General features: G+C 50.2%; 2 protein-coding genes across 4 annotated transcripts in view; both read right to left on the bottom strand.

The window, feature by feature from the left end:
- The window catches only part of fam189a2 (family with sequence similarity 189 member A2), a 115,592-nt gene that overhangs the window by 36,895 nt on the left and 55,103 nt on the right, over positions 1 to 23,594 (bottom strand). For all 3 annotated transcript variants that reach the window (XM_038804085.1, XM_038804086.1, XM_038804087.1), the window contains 4 exons: positions 12,681 to 12,815; positions 9,076 to 9,183; positions 6,726 to 6,859; positions 1,219 to 1,348 (listed from right to left, as the gene is read on the bottom strand). In XM_038804085.1, coding sequence (XP_038660013.1) covers positions 1,219 to 1,348; positions 6,726 to 6,859; positions 9,076 to 9,183; positions 12,681 to 12,815 — 507 coding nt within the window. The remainder of the gene's footprint in view (positions 1 to 1,218; positions 1,349 to 6,725; positions 6,860 to 9,075; positions 9,184 to 12,680; positions 12,816 to 23,594) is intronic.
- Positions 16,532 to 17,478, bottom strand: LOC119970079 (beta-crystallin B1-like). Its single transcript, XM_038804088.1, has one exon. It carries the CDS (start codon positions 17,431 to 17,433, stop codon positions 16,789 to 16,791), a length of 645 nt encoding a protein of 214 aa, XP_038660016.1. The 5' UTR covers positions 17,434 to 17,478; the 3' UTR covers positions 16,532 to 16,788.

Genomic DNA, 23,594 nt, shown 5'->3' with positions numbered 1-23,594 from the left:
TTGGGACATGGAGTGGGGAGGCCATTGAGAATTGTAAAGAAGCCAAACTTAAAGCCTAACTCTTTGACCAAGGCTCCCCTAATATCTCGGTCACAGTTTCAGTTTGATAACTGCTCCTGTGAAGCACCTTGCGGCGTTAGTAATTGGGCACCACCATTAAATCAGCAGGGTCTGCTGTTGGAAGCGTGAGTCTGATCGGAAATTGTCTTTATTTCCTCGGACAGGTGTTAAGTGGGTTTTGTTTTACGAGATCTAAATTGCCCCTATTCACGCTCACTCTGTTAAGCACAACCATTCCAATTAAAGTGTCTTCGCGTAAGCAGATAATCCATCTCTGTCTTCGCAGTACAAATAACATATTTCTCAGCTTGCTGGTGGAATTCAGCCAATGTTAATATTAAACTCTAAATATTCCCAGAAAGCTGGCCCAGTATTGTCAAATTCAATCAGTGCTCCTAGAAAAAGAGGATATTTGACATAATTCCTCTCAAATTACCTCAAATTCTGTACTCTCCACTTTATGGCAACTGCGTAACTGGTGTTAACACCTCCCCCACAAACAGCCACATTGGAAATCCTCAATTCCACTCCGATCAGAATGTTGGACACATATGTTCGAAAAGGTTTTTGACTTAACATGAGAGTATGCTAGGGCAGCACGGTAGCACAGTGGTTAGCACTGTGGCTTCACAGTGCCAGGGTCCCAGGTTCGATTCCCGGCTTGGGTCACTGTCTGTGCGGAGTCTGCACGTTCTCCCCGTGGCTGCGTGGGTTTCCTCCGGGTGCTCCGGTTTCCTCCCACAAGTCCCGAAAGACGTGCTTGTTAGGTGAATTGGACATTCTGAATTCTCCCTCAGTGTACCCGAACAGGCGCCGGAATGTGGCGACTGGGGGTTTTTCACAGTAACTTCATTGCAGTGTTAATGTGAGCCTGCTTGTGACACTAAAGATTATTGCTGATAGGTTTATTTTGGGGAGGGGGGTGCTTCCACTGAGGAGGGTCCGGGGCGGGTGGGGGGGGGGGGGGGGGGGGTTCCCTGGGTGGGGATGTTGTTCCGTGCCCAATGGGAGCTGGAAAACCCAACAGGGCAGCTGATGGACTGTCCTCGGCTTTTCCCGCTGGAGACGACACTTTGATTGAAAAATTCCTCCCATAAGCTTGTTCCTGCCGTTCCTTTCTTGATGTCCAGTGGATAGAGAGAGAGAGTGTTTACTGACCTGCCCGTCACTCTGGTCGCTCACCACAGCTTCGTATGGGGGAGGGGGTTCCACAGGACAAAACATTTCAATTCCTTTCACTCTGGTGCCATAAATGTGAGTCAGGGGGATGACATCATTGCTAAGAATCCTGAAACAACAACAAGAACACTTAGTCTTCGACCAAATCACAACTCACTAGTAAGCTAACAAGACAACTGTCCAGGGCAGTTGTAGGATTATTGAGATATTTTATATCTTGTTACAGGAATTGGGGAGCGTTATATACGCCTGTATCAATGCTGTAGAAGAAACCCTTTAAGCAGTAGTAATCTGAATGTATAAATTGAAATAAAGATCAACGAATATTTGCAAGATTTCTTTGTTAACGATTCAGAATGCAATGCACACATTGGCCAAAAATAACATGACCATCCCCAGTTGATAACTCCTTACTGACAAGGCATGTTTGAAAGTCCCCAGCACAGCCTGCGTACCCGTCCACTGGCAAATTATCCTCCCCGTTCGATACTTATTCATCCAATTTCGCCCTCCAATGCCTCCATTTTAAAACTCTCTGATGCACAATCAATGGACACGAAAATGAAGGAATAGTCCGAAGCGAAGGCTTTAATCAGCAAGAAGTGTGCCCAGCAGCAGGAGTACAGAACTGACCTGGCTGCTGGGGAACACGGGTTCTTATACCCCGCCTCGTAGGCGGAGCTACCTTCCTCTCGACCAATGAGAATACAGAGGACATGACACTTGGGCCAATGGGCAGCGCGCCCTCTGCACCAATGGCAGCTCACACTCACAGGTACCGTAATACCTCTAGTCATACTACCACATTCTCCTCTTTGTTTTCAGTTCGCTCCATGGCCTCGCCCCCTCCAGCCCCCAAAATCCTCCAAGATCTCTGCAGCCCGGCTATCCAGGCCTCTTCTGCATTCCCAATCTTAATCACCCCATTTGAGGCAGTTGTGCTTTCAGACTCCCCGATCGTAAGCTCTGCAATCCCCCCCACCCCCCACTAAACATCTCCACATCTCTCTCCACCTGTAAAACCTACATCATTGGCCAAGCCTTTGGTCACCTGTCCTAATAGCTCCTTACGTGGCTCAACCATATCAAATGTTGTTGTTAAAGCTCCGGTGAAGCATCTTGGAATGTTTAGCGACTATAAAGAGGCTATATAAATGCAAGTGATTGTTGCTGTTGTGTTAGCAGCCACGTTTGGTCTCCTTATCTAAGAAAGGATGTACTTGGCAATGAGGGAGCGCAGGGAAGGTTCACCAGATTGATTCCTGGGATGGCAGGATTGTCGGATGAGGAGAGATTGGGTCGACTGGGCCTGTGCTCACTGGAGTTTAGAAGAATGAGAGAGGGTCTAATTGAAACGTATGAAATTCTGACAAGGCCCGATGGACTTCATGCAGGGATGGAGTTTCCTCTGGCTGAGTGGTTTGGAACAAGGGGTTACGAAGAAACATAGAAAATAGGAGCAGGAGGAGGCCATTCGGCCCTTCGAGCCTGCGCTGCCATTCACTATCATGGCTGCTCATCCAACTCCGTAACCTGTTCCCACTTTTCCCCTCATATCCCCAAGTCTAACTCCTCCTCGAAAACATAGAGGGCGCGATCTAACCAAAAATACAAGTCCTTTCTGGGCGGAAACCGAGAGGTTGTTCCCGGCGCTAAAAGCGGTTGGAAAAATTCCGCTATCTAACAGCACTCTACTTGTTTTTGGTGGTCGAGCAGGGACACTCCCCCCCCCCCCCCCCCCCCTCCCACCACCCACCGTTTATGGGGATCAGTACTGAACAGCACTCACCTAAAGTCTCCGAGGCAAAGGGGTTAGATCACAAAGCCTCGGGCCGAATGGCCTCCTTCTGCACTGTATGTTCTATGTTCTAGATCAGGTTGCATATCAGAGTGAGACGAGCTGCTCACTCCAGTATGCAGATTTGCCAAATAGTGATCCTGCCCACAATGGGCTAGATCCAGATCGCGAAGATGTGGCGAACCGGGTAAATCCAGGCAGAGGCCCCTCCCTCCATCTACCTGCCGGGTCACGCTCCGGCTCAGGTGGGACGTGGCCAGGAGATCGCGCCCACAAGATTTTGCTTTCTGTGGTAGCGAATCCCACTGGCTCAGCCCTCTCTGAATGAAGAAATCTCTCCCACTCTGAGTCCTAAATGGTCAATCCCGTGTCCTCAGACTGTGACCCCCTAGTTCTGGACTCGTCTGCCACTGAGAACATCCATTCTGCATCTGCCCTGTCCGGTCCTGTCAGAATTTTAGAGGTTTCTATGTGGACCCCTCCCCCCCCCCCCCCCCCCCCCCCCCTCATTCTTCTGAACTGGAGTGAATATAATCCTGATCGACTCAATCTCTCCTCATTTGTCAGTCCCACCATCCCAGGAATCAGCCTGGTGAACCTTCACTGCTCTCCTTCCATAGCAAGAACATCCTTCCTCAGATAAGGAGACCAAAGCTGTGCACAATATTCCAGGTGTGGCCTCACCAAGGCCCTGTGTAACTGCAGGGAGAATCCCTGCTCCTGCACTCGAATCCTCTCGCAATGAAGGCCAGCATATCATTTGCCCTCTTTCCTGCCCGCTGTACCTAGCATGCTTACTTACCTTCAATGATTGACGTACAAGAACACCCAGGTCTCACTGCACATTCCCCTCTCTCAATCTATAGCCATTGAGATAATAATCTGCCTTCCTGTTTTTGCTACCAAAGTGGATAACCGCACATGTATCCATGGTGACACAGTGGTTAGCACTGCTGCCTCACAGCACCCAGGTCCCAGGTTCGATTCCCCGCTGGGTCACTGTGCGGAGTCTGCGCGTTCTCCCCGTGTGTGCGTGGGTCTCCTCCGGTTTCCTCCCACAAGTCCAAAGATGTGCAGGTTAGGTGGACTGGCCATGATAAATTCCCCCTTAGTGTAGAAAGATGTGCAGGTTTGATGCAAAGGATTTGTTCTCTGGGTTATTCCCCTCTGTTCCCAGGATATTGGAGATCCCCAAAGCTGCATTCCTTGGAATCCAGCATGTGGTCAGTGCTGGTTGGTCTGGTTCTGCTGAGCCCAGGCAGATCCGTTCTGGGGGGGGGGGGGGGGGGCCTTGGAGCTTTTTGGGCTGGGCGGTGGGGGTGGGGGGTTGTTGGGAAGGTGGTGGTGTTAAAAGTATAAAGGATGATCGAAACATTCGAACCACCCCAAGTCGCTGCCATGACCAGGCCGGATCCCACCCACCCTGCTAGACTCCTCCCAACCCAAACCACCCACAATTCTCAGAGAAGAGAGTGCTACCTCTGCTCCCTGGTGGCTGAGTTTGGGATTTACACCTGTAGCAGCAGCAGAGTGTGGATGTACAGGCTCAGAAACTTAATTCCAGAGAAATCCCGTGTCCCGGGAAGCTCAGACCTGGGGCACCGGACCACCACCGTCATCTTATATTCCTGACCCCGGTTTTGGCCTTCTCCACGAATGGATTTATTTTCCCTATATCTCTCCCCTGTCTAACATTATTTCAAAAAGATCTCTGTCGTGATATGCAGACATGCCGATAATGAACACAGAAAACAGGGCATGACCAATGAGCAGGCAGGACACTCAGGGGTGGGATCTGACTATAAAAGGCACAAGGCACTCACTCCGCCTCTTTCCTCTGATGAGCATCTACAGAGTGAGTCAGGGTGTATGTACAGTATCACACCTCCAGCACGTGGCTAAGTGCTAGTCTGGTTCAGTCAGACAGAGTAACCACACTTAGGTTAGCAGAGAGTCAAACTCATAGAGAACTGTGCTAACTGAGCTACTGGTTCAATAAATCCGATTGTGCTAACTTCAAGGTCTGGAGTATCTTTTGGTTAAAGCTGCATTCAGTTGCAGCCTGTTTTATCCCAGAGTACATAACACGACAATCTCGATCGGGTCAGCCCTCAACCTTCTCTTTTCTACAGAAAAGAGCCCCAAGCATGTTCAATGTTTCCTGATAAAAATTTAATCTCTCAGTTCTGGTATTATCCTTGTATGTGAGGCAGCTCGGTAGCATAGTGGTTAGCACAATTGCTTCACAGCTCCAGGGTCCCAGGTTCGATTCCCGGCTTGGGTCACTGTCTGTGCAGAGTCTGCACATCCTCCCCGTGTCTGCGTGGGTTTCCTCCGGGTGCTCCGGTTTCCTCCCACAGTCCAAAGATGTGCGGGTTAGGTGGATTGGCCATGCTAAATTGCCCGTAGTGTAAGGTTAATAGGGGGATTGTTGGGTTACGGGTATAGGGTGGATACATGGGTTTGAGTAGGGTGATCATTGCTCGGCACAACATCGAGGGCCGAAGGGCCTGTTCTGTGCTGTACTGTTCTAATCTAAAAAAAAAATTTAGGGCCCTAGGCCTGTTTCCTCTCCACACCATGAAATTCTGACCAGTTTTTACTCCAAGATGGAAGCTACGTGGCTTCATTTTAACCCTCCCTATGCCATGAGCGACCTGTCTAAATTTCCATGCCACACATTCCACTGAGGATTTCCGAGACCAAATTGACAAATATATAGATCATAGAATTTACAGAAGGAGGCCATTCAGCCCATCGAGACTGCACCGGCTCCTGGAAAGAGCACCCTACCCAAGGTCAACACCTCCACCCTATCCCCATAACCCAGTAACCCCACCCAACACTAAGGGCAATTTTGGACACGAAGGGCAATTTATCACGGCCAATCCACCTAACCTGCACATTTTTGGACTATGGGAGGAAACCGGAGCACCCGGAGGAAACCCACGTACACACGGGGAGGATGTGCAGACTCCATACAGACAGTGACCCAAGTCGGAATCGAACCTGGGACCCTGGAGCTGTGAAGCGATTGTGCTATCCACAATGCTACCGTGCTGCCACAGTAACTTCATTGCAGTGTTAATGTAAGCCTACTTGTGACAATAAAGATTACTATTATTAACCTTTTGAGACGAGGTGCATGTGGGCCATTTAAACCCAACTGTGAACTTGTGGCTTTCTGCTGGTTTGACAAACTGCTCGAGCTTGAGACACAGAAGCAGCAGGTCCAGAAAAAGAGGCGAGTTTGCGACCCTTAAATGTCTTTTTGTTACTTGGGTTCATTTTTGACCTTTATGGCATCCGGACTTTTACATTTTTAATCGCGGATGCGTGAATTTTCAGAGGCTCGAACTGCGATTGGAAGTGCAAAGAGATTTGTGCGGGTAAACGAGATTGCGACAGGGTGGAGGCGGGCAAAGGGCAGCGGTTGACTGTATTGGGGCTGGCTTAGCACACTGGGCTAAATAGCTGGCTTTTAAAGCAGACCAAGGCAGGCCAGCAGCACGGTTCAATTCCCGTACCAGCCTCCCCGGACAGGCGCCGGAATGTGGCGACTAGGGGCTTTTCACAGTAACTTCATTTGAAGCCTACTCGTGACAATAAGCGATTTTCATTTCATTTTCATGTCCATTTTCTCCTCCAAGCAGTGGTAACAAGGTTGGAAGGGTCACTCTCTCCTTACCGTGGGTTAATCCTGGGAGTGTAGGAACAGAAAGTGGAGAAGTACGGAGGAGGGGGAATGGGTGGAACAAATTCATCCGGGTCAGGTATCCGGCGAACCCCTTCGGACTCTTCTTGGGCAATCTGGGCTTCGACCTGACAAAGCACAGGAAGGAATATAGTGAGACAGTGCAGGGCAAACTAGGGAACACTGCGAACAGATCTTGATGTCAAAAAAACGGGGAAAACGTCATTTTAAAGCATTCGTGGTTAACAAGCAGCAAATGCATCAGTATTTGGCACTTGCTACCATGATGATTTTTCAATAAACTAATTATTCATCTACCCATATGCCCAATGTTTAGTCCAATCCTATCGTCACTTGACAATGGCCACCTTAATACATTAGAATTAAAGGGCTGCACCGCCAGAGAAAGGTTGGATATAGTTGCCATTGTCCCTTGGGGTATTATTGAAAAAAATCCTCAAACAAAAAGGAACTTGCATTTATTTAGCACCTTTCACAACCCCAGTACATCCCAAAGCACTTTACAATTAAGTACATTTTGAATTGTGGTCACTGTTGTAAAGTCGGGACACAGCAGCCGCCAAATTGTGCACAGTAAGATCCCACAAACTACAAGGTGATAATGGCCCAGTTTGTGCTGATGGTGAGATATGGATAAATATCGGCCAAACACCAGACAGAACTCCTCTCTTCTTCTTCCACCTGAGAGGACAGGCCGGGCCATAGTTTGAAGCCTCAACTGAAAGGCAGTGCCGCCAGCGGTGTAACACTCCCTCAGGACTGCAGTGGGACGGACAGCCCAGACCAGGCATTTTCAAAGTGGGGGCCGCCACACGCGGGCCGGGTGGGTCGCGGGAGCCATCCAGCGCGGCGTTCCCGATCACGGGAATTAAGACCCAACAGCCGCAGCAGCCGGCTTTCAAAAATGACGGCTGTGAGCGGCTTTAAAAATGACGGCCGCGTCCGGCTTCAAAAATGCTGGCGTGCTGCGCGTGCGTGCCCGCTCATCAGTGCGCACTACCGGAACCCAGAGAGAAACACCGCCTCCTCCTGACATCAGCGCGCTGACCCAGGAGAAGATTTTTTTTTAAATTCAATTCAGTTTTCCTGCATCTGTCTGGAATATGCTCAATGGCTGAGCCTGCAGAACTCTCTTTGATAGCGAATTTTAGAGATTAAAAAGATTCACAATACTTTGAGTTAAGTAATTCCTCCTTATCTAGGTCTACAATCGTCACATTGTCATTTGCAGGCTACATCCCCAGGCTGGAAACCTCCCATCTGGTTTAGCTCAGAGGGCTAGACAGCTGGGTTGTGATGCAGAACAAGGCTAGCAGCGTGGGTTCAATTCCCCCACCAGCTTACCCGAACAGGCGGCGGAATGTGGCGACTAGGGACTTTTCAGGGTAACTTCATACTTGCGGCAATAAAAGGTTATTATTATTACCGAGGGGAAAACTTACATTCTGCATCTGCTCTGTAGAGTCCTGAGAGAATAATGCCTGTTTCAATGAGGTCATTTCTCATTCTTTGCTACTATAGACTATAGAACATAAACCCAGGCTCACCTCTCGCATTAAAGGTAAGGGAAAATGGTGGGTCGCGAAGGTCGGCCGGCGTGGGTTGCGAAGGTCGGCTGGCGTGGGTCCCGGAGGATGGCGGGTTAGTAAAAATGGGTCCGAAGCACAAAAGTGTGAAAAAACGCCATCCTAGACCTTGTACTCAACTCTCTGGAGTGGAAATCAAACTTCTGAATTTCTCACTCAGAGATGAGAGTGCAACAAGTTTTGGCTGGGGATGTGCCCCTTTGAGTAAGGAACTGCTGGAATCTTTGCCGTCAGGTTGATAATTAGCTGTGCTGGCCTAGGGCAGCACGGTGGCCTAGTGGTTAGCACAACTGCCTCACGGCGCTGAGGTCCCAGGTTCGATCCCGGCTCTGGGTCACTGTCCGTGTGGAGTTTGCACATTCTCCCCGTGTCTGCGTGGGTTTCGCCCCCACAACCCAAAAATGTGCAGAGTAGGTGGATTGGCCACGCTAAATTGCCCCTTAATAGAAAAAATAATTGGGCAATCTAAATTTATAAAAAAAAAAAAAGCTGTGCTGGCCTTTGTTGCACACGTGGACATGCGTGTGGAGGGTCAATAACCTTAGGGGCTGGTTTAGCACAGGGCTAAATCGTTGGCTTTGAAAGCAGGCCAAGGCAGGCCAGCAGCACGGTTCATTTCCCGTACCGGCCTCCCCGAACAGGTGCTGGAATGTGGCGACTAGGGGCTTTTCACAGTAACTTCGTTTGAAGCCTACTTGTGACAATAAGCAATTTTCATTTCATTTCATTCAACTCACCGGCTGGGGTCGCCTGCCAACAAATATCTGGAGATACTGTAAAGCGGCAGCCACAACGCACACTGTGGTGGTCAACGCATTCAACACACATATAGCAAACAGCAGGTCCTGCAAACAAAGAGGGGAAAGAATGAGCATTCACCACGCAATGTTGGTCTAGGAGACACGGCTGCCGTTGTATAAAACATCAACATTAGACAGTCAATAATAAACACAACCGGAAATTCAGGAAAAATCTTTACCCAGAGAGTGGAGAGAATGTGGAGCTCACACCACAGGAAGTGGGTGCGATGAGTAGTGTAGATGTAACTATGGGAAAGCTACATAAACACAGGCAGCAGAAAGGAAGAGAGGGTTATGTTGCTGGGGTGAGATGGGGAGGGGTGGGTGGAGGCCCGTGTACAGAGAGCTGGGCCGAGTCGCCACTATCTGTGCTGTGGACTCTCTGTAATTGAGCCTGAGGTCCATTCCTGCTGTGGACAATCTTACTGTGAAGCACTTCACCGTGGACTGGGTAAACTGCCCAACATGCCCAATGGTCAACATCATGGAGTAGCTAACAAGCCTTCAAATCAGCATAAAACTATTGCTTATCAGGCACGGTGCTTAAGTGTGGCACGGTGTTTAGCACTGCTGCCTCACAACATCAGGGGCCTGGGTTCAATTCCGGCCTTGGGTCACTGTCTGTGTGGATTGGATTGGATTTTGTTTATTGTCACGTGTGCCGAGGTACAGTGAAAAGTATTTTTCTGCGAGCAGCTCAAACAGAACGTTTAGTACATGAAAAGAAAATTAAATGAATGTTCTCCCGTTCCTGCGTGGGTTACCTCCGGGTGCTCCCATTTCCTCCCACAGTGCAAAGATGCACAGATTAGGTGGATTGGCCATGATAAATTAATGTCCAAAAGGGTAGGCGGGATCACTGGATTACAGGTAGGGTGATCTTACAGCGAGTTGGTGCAGCTCCGATGGGCTGAATGGCCTCCTTCTGCAGTGTAGTGATTCTATGGACACAATTACCGTGTCATTCACTATGATGAACTGAATCTATTTAACTTCAACCTTTTGCCTTTTGCCTTTTGAGGCATACAAAATGATCAGAGGGTTAGATAGGGTGGACAGCGAGAGCCTTCTCCCGCGGATGGAGGTGGCTAGCACGAGGGGACATAGCCTTAAATTGAGGGGTAATAGATATAGGACAGAGGTCAGAGGTGGGTTTTTTACGCAAAGAGTGGTGAGGCCGTGGAATGCCGTACCTGCAACAGTAGTGAACTCGCCAACATTGAGGGCATATAAAAATTTATTGGATAAGCATATGGATGATAAGGGCATAGTGTAGGTTAGATGGCCTTTAGATTTTTTCCATGTCGGTGAAACATCGAGGGCCGAAGGGCCTGTACTGCGCTGTATCGTTCTATGTTCTATGTTCTATGTTCAACCAACTAAGAGCAGAGTGCCAAGGGTGGATAAAAGAAGCAAACAAGATTTCCGAATCTGCAGTAAATCGGAACCTGCTTGATAAAATCTGTCTCTTGCAGGCGGTCAGCGTGATGGATTATTGAGAGTCTGCCTGGCCTCCAGCGGAACCCCAGGGAGGATCTCGCGGAACGCCAGGATTCTGCGGGACCCAGTTTGGGAACCTCTGATTTAGACCCATTCTGGCAATGCCTAGAGTGGTGTAGATTCCACAAATGGGATTCTTCATAGAACTTACAGTGCAGAAGGAGGCCATTCGGCCCATCGGGTCTACACTGACCCACTTAAGCCCTCACTTCCACCCTATCCCCGTAACCCAATAACCCCTCCTAACCTTTTTTGGCCACGAAGGGCAATTTAACATGGCCAGTCCACCTAACCTGCACATCTTTGGACTGTGGGAGGAAACCGGAGCACCCGGAGGAAACCCACGCACACACGGGGAGAACGTGCAGACAAATGTAAGGTTTGTTCTCTCTTAGAACAGGGAAGTTGGGGCTGCACGGTGGTGCAGTGTCTAGCCCTGCTGCCTCACAGCGCTGAGGACCCAGGTTCGATCCCGGCTCTGGGTCACCGTTCGTGTGGAGTTTGCACATTCTCCCCGTGTCTGCGATGGTCTCACCCCCACAACCCAAACAGGTGTGCAGGGTAGGTGGATCGGCCACGCCAAATTGACCCTTAATTGGATAAAAAAGAATCGGGTACTCTAAATTTATATAATAAAAAAGAACAGGGAAGTTTAAGCGGAGATCTCACACAGGTGTTCAAAATGATGAAGGATTTTGGTGGACTATAGAAAGAGTGTTATTGTGTGTTTTTTACTGAGTGTTTGATATACTTGATGTTCTTGAGGTGGTTATCTGAATTCTCTCATGTCTCTGGTATTCAGTGGCATCATTCTAATAAATCTCTTCATCCTGTCCAAGGCCACACTGTGACACTCAGGATTTCAGGCACTGCTCCAACTCTGAGGCCTAACCAGTGTTTTACAAAGGGTTTGGCGTAACTTCCTTTTGCCTATGTAATTGATGCCTCGCTTCAGGAGCTCACCTCATTTCCTTCAAATGAAGTCCAGCCTTCTCTGCTTACCCCCTCACCTCCCGAGTCTGGCTAGATTCTCTCAAATCAGCGTAGCTTCAAAAAGTTACCATACAAATTGAGTAGACGGGTCCTGAGGTTTGCCCATTAGGAGAGGCTGGGTTGGACTGGGGGCTGTTTTTGTTTACAGTACCGGGGTCCAATCCCAGAGAGCCCAATCCTGCCCGAAGGCCCATCGAGTGCATGGCAATGTCAACGTTTGTGTCCCGGTTCTCCATCTGGGGGAGGGGCCTGAGGCCCCTGGTTGGAATCAGGGCGGAATTCGAGAGTCTGAACTTGGCATTCTGCTTGTTTCCCAGCGCGGAGGTGAAAGCTAGGCGATTATCATGGAGCGCTTCCCCACACAGCCCAGGACCTGGAGGCCTTTCGGCCTTTCAAGCCTGTACCTCCATCCAATTAGATCAAGGCCGATCTGTGCCTCAGCTCCATCTACCCAGCTTGATTCAATGATGCTGAAAATCCTTGCTCAGCAAAGATCTATCAATGTTGGTTTCAAAAATTTCAACTGACCCCTTGACGTTTGGGGGAGGGAGAGAGTCCCAGCTTTCCACTTACTGCTGCGTGAAGTGCTTCCTGACATCACCTCTGTAGGCCCTGGCTCTAAATTTAAGGTTCTGACCCCTTGTTCTGGACTCCCCCGCAGCCCCCCCCCCCCCCCCCCTCCTGCACCACCCCCCACTCCCCCATTCCACAGAGGAAATCGTTTATCTCTATCTACCCCATCAAGCCCTCAAACTGAAGGTGTTTTCCCTTTGGCGTGGAGTCCTGGAAAGATTTCATTCACAATAACCAGTTAACATTCAGCACGAGTTACACAGAGAAACCCTGACTTCAATGTCTGAAACCTGTGTAGAATTGCAATGTGCATTTGAGACATTCCCTCTTTGCTCCCAGACTGACTTAATGAATCCCGTTGTTCCGGGCGGTTTGTTTTACTCAGTTGGTCAGGATTTGCCCAGCATCTGAGCCAAGAGGTTTCCAAAAACACTTTGCGCTTTCTCAGCCGGTTCCGCGCTTTGTCTGAACTGTACCTTTAGCACAAGTCGCACAGTGTCGCAGGAGACAGACAGGACCGGGTATAATATCAATATCTCCTTCTTATCGTTGCATTTCATTGCGTGGTTGTCATCACAGCAGAAACAACTATTGCCCTCAACAACCTTGACCTTGAAGAAGAAACAAAAGATATTATAGGAGATGGTAAGAGTAGCACAGGGAAGCCACATCAAATCATATTGTCTGGTACATTCATTACTTATTAACACACCAAACCATTTGAAACATCGCTGGACATTACTTGCTTATACAGTGATGGTTATTTCTTGATGGTGGTGTTACGCCGAGGGGTCTGCCCTCTCACGGTAAAATAGCCCGTGACCCGACGTTTTGAAGAACAGCAGTGGAGCTCTACCATTTCGTTGCAGACTTGCAACTGAGTTAGAAGGCTTCAGTCCCGCTCTTTGAGACTTGAGCACTTAAATTTAGGCCGACACTCCCACTGCATCACTGAAGGAGTGCCACATGGTCAGAGGGTCCATCCTGAGGGAGTGCTGCACTGTCAGAGGGTCAGTACTGAGGGAGTGCCGCACTGTCAGAGGGTCAGTACTGAGAGAGTGCTACACTGTCAGAGGGTCAGTGCTGAGGGAGTGCTGCACTGTCAGAGGGTCAGTACTGAGGGAGTGCCGCACTGTCAGAGGGTCAGTACTGAGGGAGTGCTGCACTTTCAGAGGGTCAGTACTGAGGGAGTGCCGCACTGTCAGAGGGTCAGTACTGAGGGAGTGCCGCACTGTCAGAGGGTCAGTACTGAGGGAGTGCCGCACTGTCAGAGGGTCAGTACTGAGGGAGTGCCGCACTGTCAGTGGGTCAGTACTGAGGGAGTGCTGCACTGTCAGAGGGTCAGTCCTGAGGGAGCTCCGCACTGTCAGAGGGTCAGTACTGAGGGAGTGCCACACTGTCAGAGGGTCAGTCCTGAGGGAGCGCCGCACTGTCAGAGGGTCAGTACTGAGGGAGTGCCACACTGTCAGAGGGTCAGTACTGAGGGAGTGCCGCACTGTCAGAGGGTCAGTACTGAGGGAGTGCCGCACTGTCAGAGGGTCAGTATTGAGGGAGTGCCGCACTGTCAGAGGGTCAGTACTGAGGGAGTCAGCTTCTCTCTCCTCCTGGACTCCCGGGTCCTCCGATAGCCCAAAAATTGCCACCTCTGGACACATCACCACCCTTGTTTTCAGTACCCAGGACATAACGTCCGTAAACCCCTGCCTGTATCCCCTGAGTTTTGGACATGCCCAGAACATGTGGACATGGTTCGCCGGCCCTCCCGAACATCTGGCGCACCTGTCCTCCAATCCAAAGAATTTACTCATCCGGGCCACTGTCATGTGGGCCCGGTGAACGACCTTGAATTGAATCAGGCTGAGCCCGGCACATGTTGCGGTCGCGTTCACCCTGCTCAACGCCTCGGCCCATAGACCCTCTTCTATCTCACCTCCGAGCTCCTCTTCCCACTTAAGCTTCAGCTCCTCGGCCTGCGTCTCCTCTGCCCCCATAAGTTCTTTGTATATATATGAGACCCTACCCTCCCCCACCCATCCAGTGGACACTACCCTGTCCTGGATCCCCCTAAGTGGCAGGCGTGGGAAGGATGGAATCTGTCTGCGTAGAAAGTCCCGCACCTGCAAGTACCTGAACCCATTCCCTCTCGCCAGCCCAAATTTCCCCTCCATGCTCGGGAAGCTTCCTTCCAAGAACAGATCCCCCATCCTCTCAATCCCAGCCCTCCGCCATGTTCAGGAACCCACTGTCCATATTCCCCGGGGCAAACCGGTGATTGTCGCAAATTGGGGACCAATCCGATGCTCCCATTCCCCCCACGTCTTCTCCATTGGTCCCAGATCCGCAAAGTTGCCACCACTATAGGGCTGGTGGAGTACCGTGCCGGTGGGAGCGGCAGGGGCGCCGTAACCAGGGCGGCCAAACTGGTGCCCCTGCACGAAGCGGCCTCCATCCGCCCCCAAACCGACCAATGGAGAAGGCTTTTAATCATGTGCCGTTTTTGTTCGAGGTGCTGGGGCGTTTGGGGTTTGGGAAGGGGTTAGTGGATTCGGGCAGGTTGCTGCCAGCAGGGTGTCAGGCTGGCATCGCCAGGATTGCCCAGGTGGTACCAGCAGTCCAGGGCACTACCTTGCCCAAAGGGCATGCAGCTGTGGGCCTCAAAGCCCCTTGGAGACCCCCACGAGTGCCGTTCCATCTGGTCCCCGTTTGTGGGGGGCCACCAGAGGTCTCAGAGGCAAAGGGGTAAATCCCACAAAGCTTCGGGTATCTCGGGAACATTAGAGGGAGACTTATTGCCTCGCTGTAATATGCAGATTTTCTAAAAGATGATCCCACTCATTCTGGGTGGGATTCACATTGCAACGTCTCACGATATCCCATTGAATCTCGAGAGGCATTGTGAGCGGATAGATCCCGGGAACGGGGTCTCCTGGCTTTCACCGGCCACAGTGCAAACTGCTTTTCTGGCTCAGCGTGTCTGGAGGATCGAGCCCCTCAGTCCCCAGGTAGCACGGAGCTGGGTCAGTACTGAGGGAGCACCGCACTGTCAGAGGGTCAGTACTGAGGGAGTGCTGCACTGTCAGAGGGTCAGTACTGAGGGAGTGCTGCACTGTCAGAGGGTCAGTACTGAGGGAGTGCTGCACTGTCAGAGGGTCAGTACTGAGGGAGTGCCGCATTGTCAGAGGGTCAGTACTGAGGGAGCGCTGCACTGTCAGAGGGTCAGTGCTGAGGGAGGGCTGCACTGTCAGAGGGTCAGTACTGAGGGAGGGCTGCACTGTCAGAGGGTCAGTACTGAGGGAGTGCCGCACTGTCAGAGGGTCAGTACTGAGGGAGTGCCGCACTGTCAGAGGGTCAGTACTGAGGGAGTGCTGCACTGTCAGAGGGTCAGTACTGAGGGAGTGCTGCACTGTCAGAGGGTCAGTGCTGAGGGAGTGCTGCACTGTCAGAGGGTCAGTGCTGAGGGAGTGCCGCACAGTCAGAGGGTCAGTACTGAGGGAGTGCCGCACTGTCAGAGGGTCAGTACTGAGGGAGTGCCGCACTGTCAGAGGGTCAGTACTGAGAGAGTGCCGCACTGTCAGAGGGTCAGTACTGAGGGAGTGCCCCACTGTCAGAGGGTCAGTACTGAGGGAATGCTGCACTGTCCGAGGGTCAGTACTGAGGGAGTGCTGCACTGTCCGAGGGTCAGTACTGAGGGAGTGCTGCACTGTCAGAGGGTCAGTACTGAGGGAGTGCTGCACTGTCAGAGGGTCAGTACTGAGGGAGTGCTGCACTGTCAGAGGGTCAGTACTGAGCGAGTGCTGCACTGTCAGAGGGGTAATATGAAAAGAGAGCTGCACTTTTGGAAATGTTATCTTCCAGGTGAAACATTAAACCAAAGCTCTGTTTGCTATCTTAGAGGATCTAAAAGATCGCAGGGTTGTATTTCAGAGTAGAGCAGGGAAATGCTCTGTGGTATCCTGGCTGAATATTGATTCCTCAAACAACATCACTGAAAGCAGATCATCCAGCCACTGTCGTGTTGTCATTTGTGGGATCTTCCTGTCCGCTAATTGGAAGCCACCTTTCCTGTGTGACAACAGTGACCACACTCCAATAAGTGTTTCATTGGCTGCCAAGAACGTGGGGAACACCCAGAGGTCAATGACCTTTAACTTATGAGCCCCCGAATCAGGTAAGTCAGCATGTTTGCAGATGAAGGTTTGCTCCTATTTGCCCCTGCCCTGCCCTCTACATTGCATTTGTGGAGTTACTGTGTTACCCAGTTATGTCTGACCATTCAGCTCTATGATAGAAGGGTTTGCAAAACACATGAGTGAAGGACAAAAACTTATTTTCTTTCGTTTGAAGTGAGTTTATTTTTCACAACTGTTTCATTGATTTTTGTAAAAGTCAGTTTCACATGGAAAAAGTCGCCGACAGACTCTAAACCCCCACCGAATAATCCGTGTGCACTTCAACAGTGCGTTATCTGCAAAGTCTGATGAATGTTCTTTGTTAGGAAGTTGTCCGTCTCCCGGCACCACCCTGTACTCACTCACTGAGCCAATGACGCTCCGTTAACCCTCGCCGTCGGCCTTCCTTTAGATTCTAGTTAAAGCAGCCAACCTTATGCCATTGCCCGTCTCGGATTCGCCGCATGGACTGAATCTCTGGCTTCCGGCCGCCCCACTGGTTCCAGTGCCTGTAGTCGTTCTTCTCAAAGACGTACTGGTAGCCACGGTAACCTGGGTACTGGTAGCCGACCCAGGTGCCGCAGGCCACACTGGCGCTGCCCACCCTGTCGGTGAAACCGTAGGAGTACAGGCTGGGCACGTCGTTGTCGACAATCTCCATCTTGCGCCCCTTGAACTCCGCCATCTCGTACAGGCAGATTTTGTGCTGCTCCGACTGCATCAGGATGGGCCTGAAGGACATGATGTACTCGCTGCGGCGGCTGTTGGACCAGGAGTCCCAACGGGGGTACTCGCCCTTCTCCAGGACAAACATCTCTCCGCAGAAGTTGGCCTGCTCGTAGAACACCCAGGGCCCACAGTCGATGCGGATGGAGCCCACCCGATCGAAGCCGCTGTCGCACAGGTTCATGCACTCGCCGGAGAACTCCTTGCAGCGTCCCTGGAAGTTCTCGTGCTCAAAGACCCACATCCTGTAGGCGAACATGCCCGAGTCCAGGTTCTTGGGCTGCTGGTTCTTGCGCTCAGATTGAGGGGTGGTACGGCTGGCCTTCTCCGACATGGCTGCTCTCACTCAGCTCCTGGAAGCCTGACTGATGATCGGCGGATATTTGGCTGCCCCTTTTATACTCTGCTCTGAGCTGAGAGGGGGATTACCCACACACAGAGGAAGCGCAGAGTCAGCAGATCAGAGAGAATGAAAACCCCAGTCATCAGGAGTGAGAGCACGTGACATGGAAAGAGGAAAAGGGAGAGAGAAAGGGAGAACTAGAGTCAGCAAGACCGGCTTTTGCTCCTATTCAACACAGGGCACGGAATTCTGGGAAGGTTAGAGAAGAGTTTGGTTACACTCTCAGGATCCTGATGGTTAAAATCATACCCATTCAACACTCCAGAGCGACTGCCGCACTGCAGACCTGTTTCCAAACAATCCGACACTTGTTAAAAAGTACACTTGCAGGGCAGCACGGTGGCCTAGTGGTTAGCACAACCGCCTCACGGCGCTGAGGTCCCAGGTTTGATCCCGGCTCTGGGTCACTGTCCATGTGGAGTTTGCACATTCTCCCCGTGTCTGCGTGGGTTTCACCCCCACAACCCAAAAATGTGCAGAGTAGGTGGATTGGCCACGCTAAATTGCCCCTTAATTGGAAAAAATAATTGGGTAATCTAAATTTAAAAAAAAAAGTACACTTGCATTTCCATAGCACCTTGCACCTAGTATCTCAGGACACCCCAGAGCACTTTCCAGCTAATGACGTACCCTTGTCGCGTGCAGCATCACTGCTCTAACGTAGCAAATGGTAAGCTGTCTTTTAGCGACGTTGGTTGAGGGACAGATATCGACCAGGACACCGACTCCTCCGTCCTTCTTCAAAATAACGGCGAGGCCTCTTCCGCTTCCATCCAAGGATATCCACAGGGCCTCAGCTTAACACCTCACCTAGCAGATGGCACCTTGGACAGTGCAGCGCACCCACAATGCCGCACTTGAGATATCAGCCTGGACGTTGCAAACAAGTCGCTGGAGTGGGACTGTGAACCTTCATCTCTCTGCTACCCACTGAAACCACCACTTTTGCCAAGTGTTGATAGGTTGCTGTCAAAAATATAGCATTCTTCTAACTTTTCTCACTGTGTCTCGAATCAGGGTAATTGACTGTAAATGATGCACCACTCTCAGATTGGGAAAGGTAGCCCGGTAGTAATGTGACTGGATTAGTAATGAAAAGGCCTGGGCTAATGTTCTGAAAATACACATTGCAGGCGTGCGTCTCCAAACCCAAAAACTACATTTTTAGCCAGTTCCTATTTACTGGAGCACAAGTGAATCGAGAGCTAATGCCCATCACCCAGAATGCAATTAAACACCCAATTAATACCCAGTTAACAACCCTGCCCTTCTTCAAAATAGTGGCGACAGGATTCGCACCTGCTCAATAGCTCAATAGTCATGAATGTGAATATTCCCTCTGGCCACAAGGTTTCCTGATATCAGGGTAATTTGTGGATCAAGCAGCTTTGGAAATGTTGCAAGGCCGACCTGCATGGAACCCACCTCTCACTCTGCTGTGGCCCGGACCAGTTAGAAGACCCCACAGGGAGGCGTGGAGGCTACTGACGTTGGACTGGCTATCTCCTGGATGCAGAGCACAAACGTTTCGCAAAGTGGCATTTCCACTCCTCTGGAGACACAATCCCAGCCTTGTTTACAATTGTGGAGCAGTCTACAGCTCCAACACCCAACACATCGCTGCGCTGGAAATGGGCGTTGGCTTTGTGAGGTGCTGCCTGGGGAAAGATATGATTGTTATCCATTGGGCTTGATGCACTGTGGGGATTGATGGACAGAATGAATTCTATGGAGGAATTTAAGGGAGGTGCTGCTCAGACGGGACCACAGAACGATGTAGCACAAGATGAGGCCATTTGGCCCATTGTGTCTATGCTAGCTCTTTCACAGAGCGATCCAATTGCTCCCACTCTTTCCCCCATTGCGCTGTAAGTTATTTTCCGAACGAGCGTTTCTCCAATTCCATATTGAAAGTTCCTGTTGAATCTGCTTCCACCGCCCTTTCAGGCAACGCCTCAGCTCGAGTGTTGTCTCCAACCCTGGGCAGCAGACTCCGAGGCCTTGGAGAGGGTGCAGAGGACATTTACTCAAATGCTCCCAGAAACAAAAGGGTTTCAGTGAGGCAGAAGGACTAGAGAAGCGGGGATTGCTCTCCTTCGAGCAGAGAAGATTCAGGGGAGATTTAGTAAAAGGCGTTCAAAAATTAGGAAGGATTTTGTCAACGAGAAGGAATTGTTCGCGCTGGTAAGCGAGCTGGTAAGCGGGTTGGTAAGCGGGCTGGTAAGTGGGCTGGTAAACACGCAGAGGGGACAGATTTAAGGTTAAGGCAGAAGACCCAAAGCTGAGATGGGGAGAATTTGTTTTTCACGAGTGATCAGGAATGCGCTGCCTGAAAGGACAATGGAAGCCAGTTCGATAGCAACTTTCAAAAAGCAATTATATTTGAAAAGGAAACTTTTGCAGGACTGTGGAGGTAACAGCAGGGGGAGTGGGACTAATTGGACAGCTTTATGAAATTCTAGTACAGCCATGATGGGCCAAATGGGCCTCCTTCTCTCCTCTCTAATTCTGTGACTTATTGTCAGGCAATCAAACTGCTTCATCACTCAATAAACTGGCAGTGATTAGATTATAAATACTAATCCTGCATTACAGAGCTCCCTGAGGATCAATCACATAAAGACACACCGACTGACAGGGTCAGCCACAAGTACAGCTATTGCCAATGAACAACATTAATAAAACCTCCACTTAAACTGTGTCACACAAATACTCGTTTGATTTCTGTCCAATCGGACGGTATCAACGTATTCAACGGCATTATTATCCCTGAATTCCCCCATTATCCTGGAGGTTACCATTGACCAGAAACTGAACTGGACCATCCGTATAAACACTGCGGCTACAGGAGCAGGTCGGAGGCTGGGACTCCTGCGGTGAGTAACTCACCTCCTGGCTCCCCAAAGCCTGTTCACAAGGCACAAGTCAGGAGTGTGATGGAATACTCTCCACTTGCCTGGATGAGTGCGGCTCCGACAACACTCAAGAAGCTCAACACCATCCAGGGCAAAAAGAGGGCGAGGGTTTTGTCGCACTTGAAGAGTTTGAAAGCGAATGTGGTGATGCTGCAAGAGACCCACCTGAGGGTGAAGGACCAGGTGAGGTTTAGGAAGGGGTGGGTGAGCCAGTATGTGATTTTAACAGGTGTCTTGGAGAGGAGGTTGGTGACGTTGTTTTGAGTATATGCCCCCAATTGGGATGACTCGAGGCCCGTGAAGAAAACGCTGGCTGCCATTCGGAATCTGGATACCCATGAGTTGACTTTGGAGGGGATTGGAACGTAGTGCTGGACCCGAGGGTGGACAAGACCCAGCCGCGCTCGATGACCCCGTTTGGGGGGGGGGGGGGGGGGGGGGGGGTGTTGGTCCTTTTTGTAAATACTTTGGAAACATAGAATTACAGAATGATTGGACGCAATCGGCCAGTTGTTAATTTTAAATATCATAGAATTTACATAGATTATCATAGAATTTACAGGGCAGAAGGAGGCCATTCAGCCCATCGAGTCTGCACCGGCTCTTGGAAAGAGCATCCTACCCAAGGTCAACACCTCCACCCTATCCCCACAACCCAGTAACCCCACCCAACACTAAGGGCAATTTTGGACACTAAGGGCAATTTCTCATGGCCAATCCACCTAACCTGCACATCGTTGGACTGTGGGAGAGACAGTGACCCAAGCCGGAATCGAACCTGGGACCCTGGAGCTGTGAAGCAATTGTGCTATCCACAATGCTACCGTGCTGCCCCTGAGATTGATACGTTTTTGTTGGACACAAGTAAGGCGGATTTGAGGTGGCTATGTTTGGAGTTGGGTTGAGGATTAGCCAGGATCTCATCAATAGCACAGAACAAGCTCGACTGGCCGAATAGCCTCCTCCTGTTCCTATGCATCCTATTTCTAAAATGTGTTCCTTAAACTTGTGCCTCCATAGATTCTTCCATGATCTTTAATATTAACAACAAGCTTTGTTTAAATGTAAAAACTAGTCTTAAAATGTAATTAAACTCTCAAATGATTGAAACGCATATATTTAAGGGAGTTATTACTCTGTGCTGAATGGCTATACAAGGACATTTATAAACAGGTTACATTATCTATATTAAGCGGAATTTCAAAATAACTTTATATATTTAGATTTATGTATGGAATATATGTGTGTATATATATATATATATATATATATATACACACATATGTATATTTCTTTCATTTTGCTTCATCAACTACAGGCAGCACGGTAGCACAGTGGTTAGCACTGTTGCTTCACAGCTCCAGGGTCCCAGGTTCGATTCCCGGCTTGGGTCACTGTCTGTGCGGAGTCTGCACGTTCTCCCCGTGTCTGCGTGGGTTTCTTCCGGGTGCTCCGGTTTCCTCCCACAGTCCAAAGATGTGCAGGTTAGGTGGATTGACCATGCTAAATTGCCCCTTAGCCTCCAAAAAATAGGTTGGGTGGGGATACTGGGTAATGGGGATAGGGTGGAGGCGTGGGCTTGGGTAGGATGCACTTTTCAAGGGCCGGTGCGGACTTGATGGGCCGAATGGCCTCCTTTTGCACTGTAAATTCTATGATATGAATGTTGGAGATTAATTTCACACGTTTCCTCTAACACATCAGTCCAGGCCATGACCCTGCAAAGCAGTCAGCAGAGTTGGAATTTTATTATTGGTGAATATAAAATAACCCATGGCCACTATTTTGCAGAAGAGCATTTTGGGATGGGGGGGGGGGGGGGGGGGCAGAGGCAGAGGTTCACCCCAGTGTCCTGAACAATGTATAAGCCTCAATTATTATCACACAGAAGAGCAGGAGATGTGGCCATTTATTTGATGGCCTTTAGTGGGATCCTGCTGTGCACAAACCGGCTGCCACCAATCCTTCCATGTGACCACGCTTCATCGGCTGTGACCCACTTTGGGCCTGCTGCGTTTGTGAAAGGTGCTAGACAAATGCAAGTTCTGTCTGTGGGAACGCCGCAACTCGCTGGCTGTACCTTCGATCGCGACGCAGAACCTGTTTGGGTAAACGCAGATCAATTTACCGAGGGTGTTTAAGTCCTGCGCTCATTTTTGTCAGCTACTGCTGACGATTGGGATCACAGGCCTGTCAAACAGCTGAGGAGGGCACCCGGTGATTTGGGATGACAGCTGTTCACTGTGGGGGGGGTGAATGCGAGGTCAAATATCCAGGGTTTGGTGCCTCCAAACCGAAAGTGGTTGCTGAACGTCCGCACTTTCAACTGACTGTTTCACTGCAGTTAGCGCCAGGACGCAGCAGGCGGTGCGTTCCTGCGTTCAACGGTGACTTTTACTGCTCACGGCGGCCTGGTGGCACATTAGGTGGTGTCAAAGAACAAAGAAAAGTACAGCACAGGAACAGGACCTTCGGCCCTCCGAGCCTGCACCGACCATGCTGCCCGTCTAAACTAAAATCTTCTACAATTCTGGGGTCCATATCTCTCTATTCCCATCCTATTCATGTATTTGTCAAGGTGCCCCTTAAATGTCACTATCGTCCCTGCTTCCACCACCTCCTCCGGCAGCGAGTTCCAGGCACCCACTACCCTCTGTGTAAAAAACTTACCTCGTACATCTCCTCTAAACCTTGCCCCTCGCACCTTAAACCTATGCCCCCTAGTAATTGACCCCTCTACCCTGGGGAAAAGCCTCTGACTATCCACTCTGTCTATGCCTCTCAGAATTTTGTAGACCTCTATCAGGTCGCTCCTCAACCTCCGTCGTTCCAGTGAGAACAAACCGGGTTTTATTCAACCTCTACCCATAGCCTCATCCCTGCCGTCTGAGCCAGAAGCTTTGGATTTGAGTCCCACTTCAGGGCTTGATGGTCAAGCAAGGTCCACTCGCAACACAGCCAAACAGGTCGATTATCAACTTTTCTATCCCAGGGTAGGCTGCAGGAACAGAGAAGTCTCCTGCCCAGCCATACGGGATGTAGAGTGACATCACTCATGCTATAGGCTCCACTCTCCAGTTCCAAGAAACATTCGCCACTGAAGCAGACAAAGGCACCTGCTGTCTCTGCATCACGAGATGTGCGTCAGCCTCAAAGTCTGAGTAAGCAAGGTTATTG

The sequence above is a fragment of the Scyliorhinus canicula genome, chromosome 8, assembly GCF_902713615.1.
Source record: "Scyliorhinus canicula chromosome 8, sScyCan1.1, whole genome shotgun sequence".
Lineage (NCBI taxonomy): Eukaryota > Metazoa > Chordata > Chondrichthyes > Carcharhiniformes > Scyliorhinidae > Scyliorhinus > Scyliorhinus canicula.
Note: the sequence above shows the minus strand (reverse complement) of the source record. Positions and strands in the feature narration are given on the sequence as shown.

Bases quoted from the DNA above. Each gene is read 5' to 3' on its own strand.
- LOC119970079 (XM_038804088.1), bottom strand. From the start codon at position 17,433: ATGTCGGAGAAGGCCAGCCGTACCACCCCTCAATCTGAGCGCAAGAAC.